Below are 13,236 nucleotides of genomic sequence, written 5' to 3'. Positions count from 1 at the left end.
AAAGAGGGATGTAAGAGACAAGTTGGGTGAATCTGAAAAAATAGGTAAGAAATACAGGAAAGAAGATCTATGCAGAAAAGGAAGCCTGCAAAAGATTAGCTGACTGTCCACACTCAGGTTGGTACTGAGTAGTGAGAAGCAACTTGCTGAACTAGTAGCTAGCTTCTTTCTTTAAATGACATTGTTTACGCATCAAGGGCTAACATATAAAAGTGAGGAATGTCGTAAAGTGGGGTATTGTCTAATGATCATTTTGAAAGATGTACTGATGATCTGTAAAAACGGGACATATACCTAGTACTAGAAGAGAAATAGTGGATGATGAGAAGTTTCCAAAAGTAATTAAATAGTCTTCAAATTAATTTTTTCCAGTGAATTAATCGAATCATATAGACAGTGGGTTTTGAAATTTAGACCTGATGGTATATTAACTTGATTTTGCAAATATTTTCTGTTGTATTTTGCAGAATCAAGAGAAGGCATCAGTCAGTTTTCCATCACTTCTTAGCCATATGACTTCTTCTTTCTTAAATCATCCTGTAATTCCAATGACAACATATGCTGATTCTCGTGTCCCAGAGATGCTAAATACTTTTTCTCCACTTATGTCATCCATGCCTTGTGACATGCATATAGTCAATCTAAGGACAATCCAATCAAAGGTAAGGTCATGCTACTATTTTTATGAACAAACATATGATATAGCTTACTAATACAGTGTAATCAAATACTTTATTCTAGGAAAGTAATTTGGAGGGGTTATATGGTATGAAAAACTGCAGCATGGTGACTGTTTTTTATTAAATTTCCAAGAACTAGAGGCTTGTGTCTGAGTAACATGAAATACAGAATTTTTTTTTCACAACATAATAATAAGTGTTGTGCATTATTTTGTCTGTGGAGGGGGCACATTTCAATGTGTTCCCAAATTTTAAGAGCAGAAGGGATCATATACCATATGATATCATGTATCATATTGGCCTCTTCTGTATTAAGAATTAAATATAATTTGTCTTTTAAATAAAGCATATGTTTTTTTTTAGATAATTCTGATTCCATTTTGGAAGGCTTCAAGAAAATCTGCCACATACTGAAATCTACAGGAGTAAATTATTTACGCTTAAAAATATTTTAACACAATACCTATTTTAATTTTTCTGACATCAGCTTACAGTCCTTGGTTCCTGTGAAACCCTGTTCTGTACTCAATACTTTTTTCCTTGCAAAGGAACCTACACAATTGTAACCACCATATTTCAGTTTTCTTTTTAATGAACTATAAAGTAGAACTGTTTGTACATCTTGTGTAAATTCTTCTCAGTTTTTCAACACCTTTTAAAATGTGTGTGTATTAGCTATGTGATGTATTGCAGTACCACTCACCAGTGCTGTTATACTTGGATATTTACGAACTAGTTGTCCCTTCTCCCTTAGGGTCTCCATGGTGGCTGGTAGAACTGCTCATCTCTAATAACCTCAGATTATATTCATTTTATCATATTTCATTTTTAGTCTTAATCCTTATATTAGATTTACAGAATCAATTGACTTTGTCACATTTTCTCTGATGGTAATTCAGTCTCATGTATACCTCTTCAGCTGTGACTGTTTCTTAATTTCAGAGTGGAATAATTCTTAGGCAGGTCTATGCCTTTGAATAGTTAGGAGGAATCTTTGTATTGAATTAATCTGCATGTGAAATGTATGTTCCACATTTCACTGTAAAATCTTTTCGTTTCATGAAACATCTTGTTTGCTTCAGCATGTCAAGTTTAGACCTTCAGGAACATGCAGCCTCTCGCTTTCAAAGGCCTAAACTTCCTCCCCTTGTTTGTATCATGTGGCCATGAAACCTGTAAAATGGAAGGCGGGTTCCATCTGCTTTTTTTGAGTTCAGTGTTCGTACTCTTAAGTGAATCTACAATTTTATCTGGGGTATACCATTCCCACTATCCCAGCTGGTATAACACTGTTTGAGGTTATGATCTCTTTGGTGTCCGCAACTATCTTTCAAAGATTACTTGATAGACAGCTTTAATGTGTGCACTTCAAAATGAAAGCTATCAGTAGTCTATAGGAGCACTATCTTTACAGACAGGACAGTTCTTCCCTACAGCAGTGTCGTGGCCAGACAGCTCGTTCACTCACTCCCCCCCTTCTTGCCCTCCCCCTACTCCTGGAGGGACGGAGAGGAGAATTGAGTAGAATGCAACTCCCACGGGTTGAGATAAGAACAGTTTAGTAACTAAGGTATAACACAAATCACTACTGCTACCACCAATAATAATAATGATAAAGGAAATAACAAAAGAAGAGAATACAACACCTCAGCACCAGCCAACCGATAACTCGGCCCCCTCAGCCCAACCAAACACCGACCCATACCTTGTCCAACCCCCAGTCCACTAGCTCTTCTGGGTAACTCTCAGTTACACCCTGGAATACCACCCTGGTATGGAGTACCTCTTTGGCTAGTTTGGGTCAGGTATCCTGTCTCTGCTTCCTCCTGGCTTTCCCTCCTCCCTGGCAGAGCATGAGGCACAGAAAGTCCTTGGCCAAACCAAAACATCAGTTTTACCAGCTCTGTTCCCAGGCCAAAAGTCAAAACACAGCGCTTCACCAGCTACTAAGAAGGAGAAAAATTACTGCTACTGCTGAACTCAGGACAAGCAGAAATGTTGCTATACCTTGAAAATAATTTCTTGCATATGAGACAGTCTTTTTGAATCATAGAATCATAGAATAGTTAGGGTTGGAAAGGACCTTAAGATCATCAAGTTCCAACCCCCCTGCCATGGGCAGGACACCTCACACTAAACGATCTCGACCAAGGCCTCGTCCAACCTGGTCTTGAACACTGCCAGGGATGGAGCATTCACAACCTCCCTGGGCAACCTATTCTAGTGCCTCACCACCCTAACAGGAAAGAATTTCCTCCTTATATCCAATCTAAACTTCCCCTGTTTAAGTTTTAACCTGTTACCCCTTGTCCTATCACAACAGTCCCTAATGAAGAATCCCTCCCCAGCATCCCTATAAGCCCCCTTCAGGTACTGGAAGGCTGCTATGAGGTCTCCATGCAGCCTTCTTTTTTCCAGGCTGAACAGCCCCAACTTTCTCAGCCTGTCTTCATACGGGAGGTGCTCCAGTCCCCTGATCATCCTCATGGCCCTCCTCTGGACTTGTTCCAACAGTTCCATGTCCTTTTTATGTTGAGGACACCAGAACTGCATACAGTACTCCAGGTGAGGTCTCCCTTTCTTGATCTTTAAAGAAACTGGATAACAAGTGTCATGATTCTGGCTAATTGATATATTGCAGTTTTTTCCAGAAATGTAGGCTACTTCATTGGTTTAGCTGTCGATTTTCAAGAAATTGTATCATTGCAATTTCACATAAAAAGAGTACTGAATTTAGAAAAGTATTAAGACTTAAGGTAGAAATCAGAATGCATGAAAACGCCTTAAAGCATAAATGATAAAAAAATGTGAGGGGTTTCCTAGTTACCCTTTAAGTTCTGTTCCTCTCAGTGGAAAGAATATTGGCTGTTGTTCTACGATTGCAAGATTTGTGCTCTTGTAATGGAAGAGTCAAATACCTGAGGAATATAAAACTTAAAAACTGGAGCTGTATTTAAAAAATTCTTTGAGTTGTTTGACACAGATTTTACCTGCTATAAATAGACTGTCTCGATATAAAAACTGAGTACATTTGTCCATTCATACTAAATATAAATACATTTTTTGTCACATTGCTTAAATGTTTCAGTGCATGTCTTTTAGCTTACAGTAATCAGATAAAAAACATATAAATGTTTTTTCTTTCTCTTCAAAATTTTAACAGTATTGCCATGGGATACTGCTTACAAGAAAGCCTAGCAATTTTTTTTTTTTTTTAACCTAGAAACCTGATGTGAGAACTGCATTTTTGTTTCTCAGAGATCAAAATCAAAATAAATTTTGGCAGCTCTTCCAGGAAGGGTAGTCAGAGATTTGATAGTAGTTAGGGGATATTTGTCATATGAAAAATGCTGTCGAGTTTTAGAAGGTTAAAGATGTTGTTTATTGAAAATAGAGAAATTTATTACAGGTTTTCTTTCTGTTAGCATAGTCATGTTTAGAAGTTGTATTTGTTGCAAACTAGGCTAATCCTTGCTCAGACATTTCTTAGGTTTGTATAAACTTAATCTAATTTACCTAGAGATCATATGAGAAGAGGCAAGTTAAAGTAGATGCAGCGGCTGTAGCAACTTAGTCTTACACATGCTATGAGAGTAGCTTAGAACAGCTTAATTGATAACACATGGATGCTGTGTGCATGATAAAGTTCTGGGAATTCTAAAAGTTTACCTACTATATCATTGATCTTTATAGTTACCAAAACTTTTTCTGAAGGCTTCATTAGTTTATTACCTTTCTATTTACATTCTTTTGAATCTTAATAATACTTAATTTAAAATTAGGAGAGAAATATTCATGCCATCATTTGAAATGCACAAATGTATTTGTTATGCATATTTCTACTAAGTAATTCTACTGTAATAAGAGAATCTGTAGTTACCCATTACTGGCTTGTCATTTTAACATTAATTTACCCCATAGGAACTCAGGCTTTTGCGATATGAATTTTAATATTTGATTAATCTAATGTTTAACAGACGGTATTATTTCATGTGCATAACTGTCTGCTTTTAAGTGCAACACTGTTGCATCAGTAACAATGAAAACAAAGTCGGGTATTTCATAGTTGGAGATGGAAAATAATTTTGTCACATCATTGTTATTTTACTTAATGTAAATAGTGGTACTAGTGTTCCAATAAATAGGATAAGAGCTTATTCAATTATCAGTGATACTAAGTACTGTGAGCTTGTTTGAATATGGTGACTGTAGACACCATTCATTAATTAAAAATCTGATTTTAGGTGATTATAAGCTCATGTCTATCATGAAAATCTCAACATAAGTTTTATTCAAGATTTATAAACCGTGCAAAGTTTTTAGCAGTCAGTATTTTACTGCAATATGTCTCATTTCAATTGAAGATACTGTTAAGTTTTTACTATGTTACATTAGGAATTTACTTAGAAAGCACCAAGTTTATTTTTTGCCATGTACCAAGTTTACCATTTTTTGTTTTCTGAACAAGTACTTAATATTATGAATTTGTCATATTATGAAGCTGTGTCATGCTGGGTTTCAAAGAAGCTGGCTCTAGCTGTTCCCAGATCTCCTTTACTAAGAAAAAAATTGTTTGGATTCAAGACCAATTAGGTTAAGACCTCTCTGGTTTGTTACACCTTCAGGAGCTAAAACATCAGAAAGTGCTTGATGCTTGCTGGCATAGATTTCTACAAGGCAGTAAGTACTTACTGAAATAAACAAACTTAGCTTGTGGCATTTTTTGGAAAAAGCACTAGTATAAAAACAAGTAAATCAGAAATAATTTAGAGAAAAATAGCCTGAAAACCTGGCTATTTTGGCTGTGGAGAATACCATCTTTTCTATGCCCTTATTATGTATGTGACAGGATGGAAGAGCTGAATAATACAAACAACAAAGAAATAATGTAATGCATTATAGAAAACAAATGATTAAGGTAAGCATAGTGATACAGCTGCAAGACAGACATGGAGGTGCTGGAATATATCCAGAAAAGAGTAGCAAATAGCTGGTGAGCAGTCTGGAGAACAAACCCTATGCAGAGTGACTGAGGGAACTGGGATTGTTTAGTCCAGAGCAGAGAAGGCTCAGGGGGAACCTTGCTGCTCTCTACAACTACCTGAAAGGAGGTTGTAGTGAGGTGAGTGTTGGTCTCTTCTTCTGAGTAACAAGTGATAGGACAAGAAGAAATGGCCTCAAGTTTTAGATTGCATAGTAGAAATTTTTTTTTCACGAAAAAGGGTTGTCAAGCACTGGAAGAGGCTGCCCAGAGAAGTGGTTGAGTCACCTTCCCTGCAGGTGTTTAAAAGATGTTTAGGTGTGATGCCACAGTTCAGTGGTGGACTTGGCAGTGTTAGTTTGGTTGAACTCAGTGATCTTAAAGGTGTTTTCCAACCTCAACAATTCTGTGAAGGGAATCTTATCATTCACCACTCGTGTGGTGTCAGGATGGCTTGCATGCACATTCATCATTAATGTGAAGAATTTATTTTCTGATACTCCTGCTGTACAAGAGTAGTTTTCTGCATCGTAATGTAAAAGAAAAAAAAAAATGAAGTTTCTGTGTAAATTGGAGTTACCCAGCCGGTTCTAGGCTGTGGCTTTCAATTCTGAAGTACCTATCAGAAAATGATTCTGATTTGAGGCACTTCTCTGCTATCCTTGTGACCACTTATCCTGAGTAATTTTACTGGTTTGGTCCACACTAGGAAGTTATGGTTGTGGATTACTCTTGGGTTATTCTTTCATGCCTAATAAGGTTCAAGAGCACTTTATGTCTTAGAGAAACAAAAAAAAAATATTTAATATTTGCTTTTTAGTGTGAAGTTTCATGTACACCTTAAGGTGTTAGATTTTGCAGGGCAGCTTTGCAGAATGAAAGCTTGATAGAACATAACAATGTTCTAGTTCATAGTCACATAGCTAGTTTTCGCTAGCTATTGTAATTTGCATGGGATCTCGTTGGTTTTGGCTTTGCCAGATAATTTTTCTGGGAAGCCAATTAATGAAACTGTGATTAAACTTAAATTCTGAGTCTGTACGTGTGCATCTACTGAGCCTTGAACTCCTTGGTTAACAACTTACATTTGTATTTGGGTAGGACTTTGTATATGTAAACTGCCTTGCTGTTTAGGTCTTTCTATGTTTATAGTCTTCTAAATATTAAAAGAAATATGAGAGTTTAATCTATGCTGAACATTGTTTAAAGCATAGATGGCTCCATCCCTGTAAGGTGATGATAATTTTATGAAGTTCTAAAATGTTCTTCTAGTTCTGCTACTTTCTGACTAATCTTTTGTTTGTTTGTTTGTAGGTAGATACTGAGCCATCTGATGAAGCTGCTCTGATTCTTCACAGAAAGGGATTTGACTGTAGATTTTCAAACAAAGACATGGGTCTGCTCTGTTCCACTACTCAGGGAAAGGTAAACTAACATTTTATAGGTATTGTAGAAACACTGATAATTAAGGCAACTAATAGATGAAGTCTGGGTAGTTATGTCTCAAGAGTTACACTTTCGGGATAATAGCTAAGTTTACCTTGAAAGCTGTTTTCCATTTGATAAAGATATGGATCTGCTGGTATGTGGGAATGACCATGTAAGCATTAACAAGTAAACCTGTAGGTTAGTTTTAATCTCATTAACTTCCTGTACTTGTTTTCATAAAACATGGATCAGTATTTTTCAAATAATTTTTAATAGTGTTTTAGAACTTTACCATCTAAAAAGAGTCAAGTTACATATTCTGAAGTGTATCTTTTACTATTATTAACATATCCACAAACCATGTGACTGTTACTTTAAAAACTTGCTTATTATAGCATGTCCTTTGTCTACCCCTGCTCACTTACATGACCTACACCACTGCAAATATCTGAGTGTTTTGCAGTTGCTGTAGAATTGATGTGATACATAAAATTATGAAATATAAATCATGAAACTTTGAGGGTTACAAATGGACTAGGTAGTTACGAATCTGTATAAATTTTGTAATGAAATTTTTAAATTGGCTTAGGATTATCTTTTAAGCAGAAGAGCAAATGTTGTTTTATTTGGAAACAAGATAATTTTAATCCAAATGTATCTAATCAGTTTTTTAATATATTGATTTAATTTACTTGCTTTGAAATGTGGCAAGTAAACAGTGCCTAAGAAGATTTGATTTATTGTGTAGCAGTTGAGACAAGACACTTAAAAAGTTCATATTTGATGTGAGAGTTGCTGTGCTGATACCTGTAAGGAGGGGTATCATTTGGATCCTTGTTGGAGATTTTGAAGGTATTTTCTAAACGTAGTAATATAATATAGTTCTCTTTTTTTTTTTTTTTTTCCCTTCCAGGTAAAGGTGCATAAACTCTTTAAGAAATTCAAAGTGGAAAGTCTTACACCCACATCTTTATCTTTGATGCATTCACCTCCAGATGCCAGAAATGTAAGTGAAATAAGTATGAGTTCTATGGAGATAAATACCTTCCGAGTTCGGCTAAGATGAAAGCTGGCTTTAATACTCAGATAAAGAGAAATCTGCAGTTGTATCTTCTCTAAGTTTTGCGTGCAATAAGAAGCACATTATTATTTTTCCAGCTTCTGGATGCTGTGAGAGAACCATGCATTCTATAATTTTTTTTGACCAACACAGTGAAAAGCCATGTTGCAAGCAACTTACTTTGTTTGGCTGTTTTTTGTTTCTACTTACCCCACCTCCCCTTCCATATAATAGCAACATCAGTATAAGTTAATGGAGCAAGTGAAGAAATTTCTAAGGATGTTAACCTCTCAACAGATTAAATCTCAGGTTAAATGCTAACTAACTATGTTTCTGGTGTTTTAATTTTCGTAAAGAGGGGATTGGATTTTAAACAGCCTTCTTTGCTGATCCTTGATGAATTTATGTACAGATAATTCAGTGTAGAAGTCCTGATGCAGCTTGTGAATAAAACAGAATAAAATGTTCTTACACAGTAGCTAATGTCCAAATATTTACAATTGTTTATATAAATGACAATAATCTCAATTTATTCCACAATTAATTTCAATTTACTCAACAAAAAGGGGATTATTAATTGTGGTAAAATGAAAACCTGCAGTACTTGTAATAAGTGATGGTAGATTTAATGGTTCTACCATTCACCTGAGTTATGTAAATACAAAAACATGAACCTACAAAATAATTTTGCAATGGAAATGTTTAATAAAACTCCCATTTTATTACTTGACACACTGGGATATGTGCAATTATTCCATTATCATGTATAATGAGAAATGTCAATAATTGTCATGAATACAAGGTTTTTTTATAAAACTCAGATACAGTGTTCTTTGAAATGAGTTTTCTATTTCAAGGTTACCATATCAAGATTAATGTGCCTTATATTTTGATACGTCTTGTTACAATTTTGGTGTCTATGTTAATGTTTTTGGGGAAAGGTAGTTTATATAATACTTAAGCTGTGTATCTCCTATTTGACAATGCTGGCCACACTCTGATCTGCACCATGTTTGTGCTATGTTATTCTGAACATTTTGACTATTTGAATGTATTAAAATGATGTCATAACATGAAATAGACAAAAAATAATCACTGTAAAATCTAAATTCAGCTGCTTTCATAGAGAAATTGCAGCTTGATGCAGAGAGTTGATACTAAGCAAGGCATAGTTCGTGAACCCATCAGAACGTGCTTGCATATCGCAGACTGTGGTGACCTGTTAATTCAGAATCATGTGCCTATATTTTAACATTTTTCAAATTTTCAACCTCACTTACATTGCCAGTGTTCACCTTGACAGTGTTCACATTACTGAAGAATGGAGTCTTACTTTTGCTTTGTCTTCACTTAATTCATATTTAGTGCGGAAGCCATTCAAGTGTGAAAAATATTTCCCTAAGTAGAGTTGCTTTTTACAGTTAATGTATATAAATATCCACTCGCCTATGATCCCATTTCCTAATCTTCATTTATTTTCACAACTTTCTTCTATATCTTGCTTATGAATTACTTTTTTGTACATTACTTTTGCATACATCATTGCTTATGTTTCATACTAATGCATGAAAAGTCATCGTAACTGGTAAAAAGATGTGCTATTTTCTAACTCTAGTATCACTTACAGTTATTTAATTTCATCATTGTTGTTCTACAGTGTATCAAATTATATCATGTAGCTACAGGCTATCTTAAGACAAAACGAAAGTGAAACTTTAATTTCATGCATTGTCACAGGTTGGATCTCTGAGATCTATAGATTTCCCTACTTACTTCAATCTACTGTGCATTTTGTAATTAGTGGAATACTTGCTAGGATCTGGTGCAAGTTAATAATACAAGAACCACTAACCACAAGTGGAAAATCAGACAGATCCAGTAAATAAATGTTTTCATGCAATAAACATGTACTGTAACTTTTATTAGCTGTAGTATTTGAAAATACTGTTTTTTGTTGGAACTCAAAGCGTGGTAAGCTTGCCAGCAGAAAATTCCCATAACATTTATTTTTTTGCATCCTCAGAATTAAAATGCTTCAGAGACTTACATGTTCTGTACAAGAGCACGTTCAAAGTACTATTTCAGTTTTGTTAGACAGAAAAGTTAAATTTTGATGCAATAATATTTTAAAGTATTTTGCCTGTTAAAATTGCTTCCAAAACATGTTTCATATAGCATTCAATCTTTTCTTTTATCATCAGCTGTACAATCAAGATGCCTTCCTTAACCAGCAGATTTAATCTTTGTTCCTTTATCTTGCATTTTTTTGGTGTAACAATTTGGGATCCTTTCCTGAAATCCTTAACTAAGCCAAAACTGCAGTCAAAGTCTGATAATAAATTTTACTTTAATTGGTTCAGAATGTGACTATTTATGGGGTTTGGGATTATTTTTAACAATTTAAAATAAATTCCTAGGCTGTATTTTTTTTATATTGGATATTTCAATTAAGTTCTTGACTTTTTCTGTGCATTGGCCACCTAATTTAATCATATTGTTTTATTTTTTTTTCTATTTTAAAGCTGCTGGGTTTATAACTACTGGTTAAGCGAACCAAGCATCCTTTCCTTCCAGTAGGGTTTTAAAGACAATGTTGTTTAAGAAATGGGTTTAAATCTTGTAATTACTTTCCATACCAGAGTTGTACCTGTGCGGAATTTTCTTTTACATTCCTTTATCTTAAATGTCTTTGGTTTATTTGCTCATATTGTCTGAAATAAACTGATTTCAACTGAAGGTTTTGATACTTTTCTCTTGGAAGGTTTTATATCTCATGGGGATATGTAAAATATGATCTCTAATAAAATACAGTGTTATTGTGATATGTGTTCAGTGTCATTAATGACTTAAACATAACTAAAGAAAAAAATAAAAAGGTAAAAACAACAAGGTTGATATATCGGTAGCTTTTGGGGGAATGACAGTTATCTGTAGTGAGATGAACTGATGAAAATGCAGTCTATTTCACAGTTGTTAAACAGAAAGATGCTGACTTCAGAGATGAAAATGTGTGATTACACAGTACGGGAAGGGGATGGGAAGCTCTTCTTTCATAAAAGAAATCTTGCACTGACTTAGCAGCAAATAGAAGGTGTAAAATTCTAATTTATTTTTACTTGAATTAATCTAATTTCTCCTTTAAACATTTGAGAAGAATGGAATCTGTTCATGTAAATTAAATTAACAAAGACACCATTAGAAAATAGTGAAAATAACAGTTCAACTGAAATTAGACAGAAGACTTTTAAGAAAATATAATGCTAATACAATATGCTGTAATTAAATATGACAAATTGAACAGGCATACATGCTTTAAAGGTTTGCTTCCCAAAGTACTGTTGGAGCTTGAGCATAGTAAGTTGCAAAGACAATTAGTATAAATTTCAGTTAAGTGACTGAAGCTTATTTGATATTGGACTGGATAGTCTTAGCTATAAATACAAAAGTATGTATATCCATAATTTTAAAGCTGATGTTTCCAGATGAAAGTGTATGACATCACAGCATCCAACAATGTGTATGGGTCCAATTTAAAGCACCCCTTCACTTTTTTAAGGTCATCCTACTCTGGGATCCATTATCAGCATGACCATCTGGATAGAACATATTCTACTAATAACAGTTACCAAAGAAATAATCTTCTATTTTTTGAAACTAAATTGACTGTGTTTGCATGTGTGTCTGCTGTGTTTTGAAATAACAGGTGCTAAATTTCTCTGCACATCTGCACTGATACTGACACAAAAATACATTGCTCAGATTTAATAGGTGGTTGGTTATATATATGACAAAATATAAAATAGAAATTAAATTTGTTGTCTATTGTAGGATAACTATTATGTCATAACATGAAGAGTTTGCAACAACAAGCCAAAGGTATTAATTTTGTCTTCTAGAACAAGGAGCATAGAAAAAATTAACACATTTTCTAGAATAAGCTGAATTCATTGGAGAGCTTTGTTATTGTCAGTGTTCTTACTGATACAGAGTTTCTCTATCTCCAGGCATTTCTGTAAATATTAAAATGTGGACCTGTCAGTCTTTTATATGCTTGTTTTATGAGCTAATTAGATATTGAAAGTCCAGATTGCATCACTAGCTTTTGTCTGCCAGAATTTCTATGTTGTATCAATAATGTGTTATTTATGTTACTCTCCCAGCTTGAGTAAATTATTTAGTAATACTGAGGGTAATGAGAAAGTTATTAAATAAACCCCAAAACATCATATATGTAAACTTGTGCTGTTTGAACTGTAAATACAGGGCAATCTTTAACCATGCATTTCAGAGCTTCAGGTTCTCAATATAACATATGCTTCCTGCTATAGAGTGCCTGTTAAAGGGATGTCCATTGACAGTCTTAAGTGATTCACATTATGGGTATCAGTGAACTGGAGACTTTAATCCCAGCAATATCTGACCTGCTTTACCACCAGCACTACTCCCTGTGCATCACACACATTCACCATACAGGAGAGCATGTACTTCTTCTCGAATCATGACCTGCAAAGTAACTTGTGGTCTTCTCAGCTATTCTAGTTTTATTTCTGTTTCTTAGTTATTCCTTTTGTGCTACCTTCTCCTTCCTTAGCATACCAGCCAAGTGTGTAGTCAGTTGTAGGCTTCAGCATGTCCGCAGCCTTCCAGCTCTGGCCTGTGTGTGCTACAGGGCAGACAGCCTGCAGCGTCAGTCAAAGCATGAGAAGTGTGGATGCGAGCTCTCAGCTGTTCAAGAATTCCATGGTTTTAATCTACAATAAGTATGCACATGGGGCACATGCCCTGCTTGCTTGCCACAACTGCTTCACAACACTAACCTGTTCTTCAGGAACATGTATTTTTCTAAATTTCTAAAAATTCACTTCAACAGTCTTTAGTGCCATTCTCTTTTTTTCTCCTCTTCACTTTCTTTTCCCAATTTCTTGAAATAAATTTGTACATTAGTGAGCTGGAATTGTGTGTGATCAAGAACCCAGGAGTTCCTGGTACTCATCAAGAGAGATGGGGGAGTGATGAAAACTCTGCTCTGTCAGAGCTCTGCTTAGGTAGAGGGGTAAACACGTTTTCTATTTCAGGACCTGTCAGTC

At 34.9% G+C, this 13,236-nt stretch overlaps 1 protein-coding gene across 4 annotated transcripts in view; it reads left to right on the top strand.

Moving 5' to 3' along the window:
* Positions 1-10,971, top strand: part of MAN2A1 (mannosidase alpha class 2A member 1) — a 113,783-nt gene extending 102,812 nt beyond the window's left edge. For all 4 annotated transcript variants that reach the window (XM_062604230.1, XM_062604229.1, XM_062604231.1 and 1 more), the window contains 3 exons: positions 468-662; positions 6,976-7,086; positions 8,003-10,971. In XM_062604230.1, the coding sequence (XP_062460214.1) occupies positions 468-662; positions 6,976-7,086; positions 8,003-8,155 (459 nt within the window). In that variant the 3' untranslated portion in view covers positions 8,156-10,971. The remainder of the gene's footprint in view (positions 1-467; positions 663-6,975; positions 7,087-8,002) is intronic.
* Positions 10,972-13,236: the final 2,265 nt, after the last annotated feature.

This window comes from Pezoporus occidentalis, unplaced genomic scaffold (assembly GCF_034315485.1).
Source record: "Pezoporus occidentalis ecotype Australia unplaced genomic scaffold, CSIRO_AGI_Poc_V1 ctg84, whole genome shotgun sequence".
Classification (NCBI taxonomy): Eukaryota; Metazoa; Chordata; class Aves; order Psittaciformes; family Psittacidae; genus Pezoporus; species Pezoporus occidentalis.
This window is presented reverse-complemented; position numbering and strand designations above follow the sequence as displayed.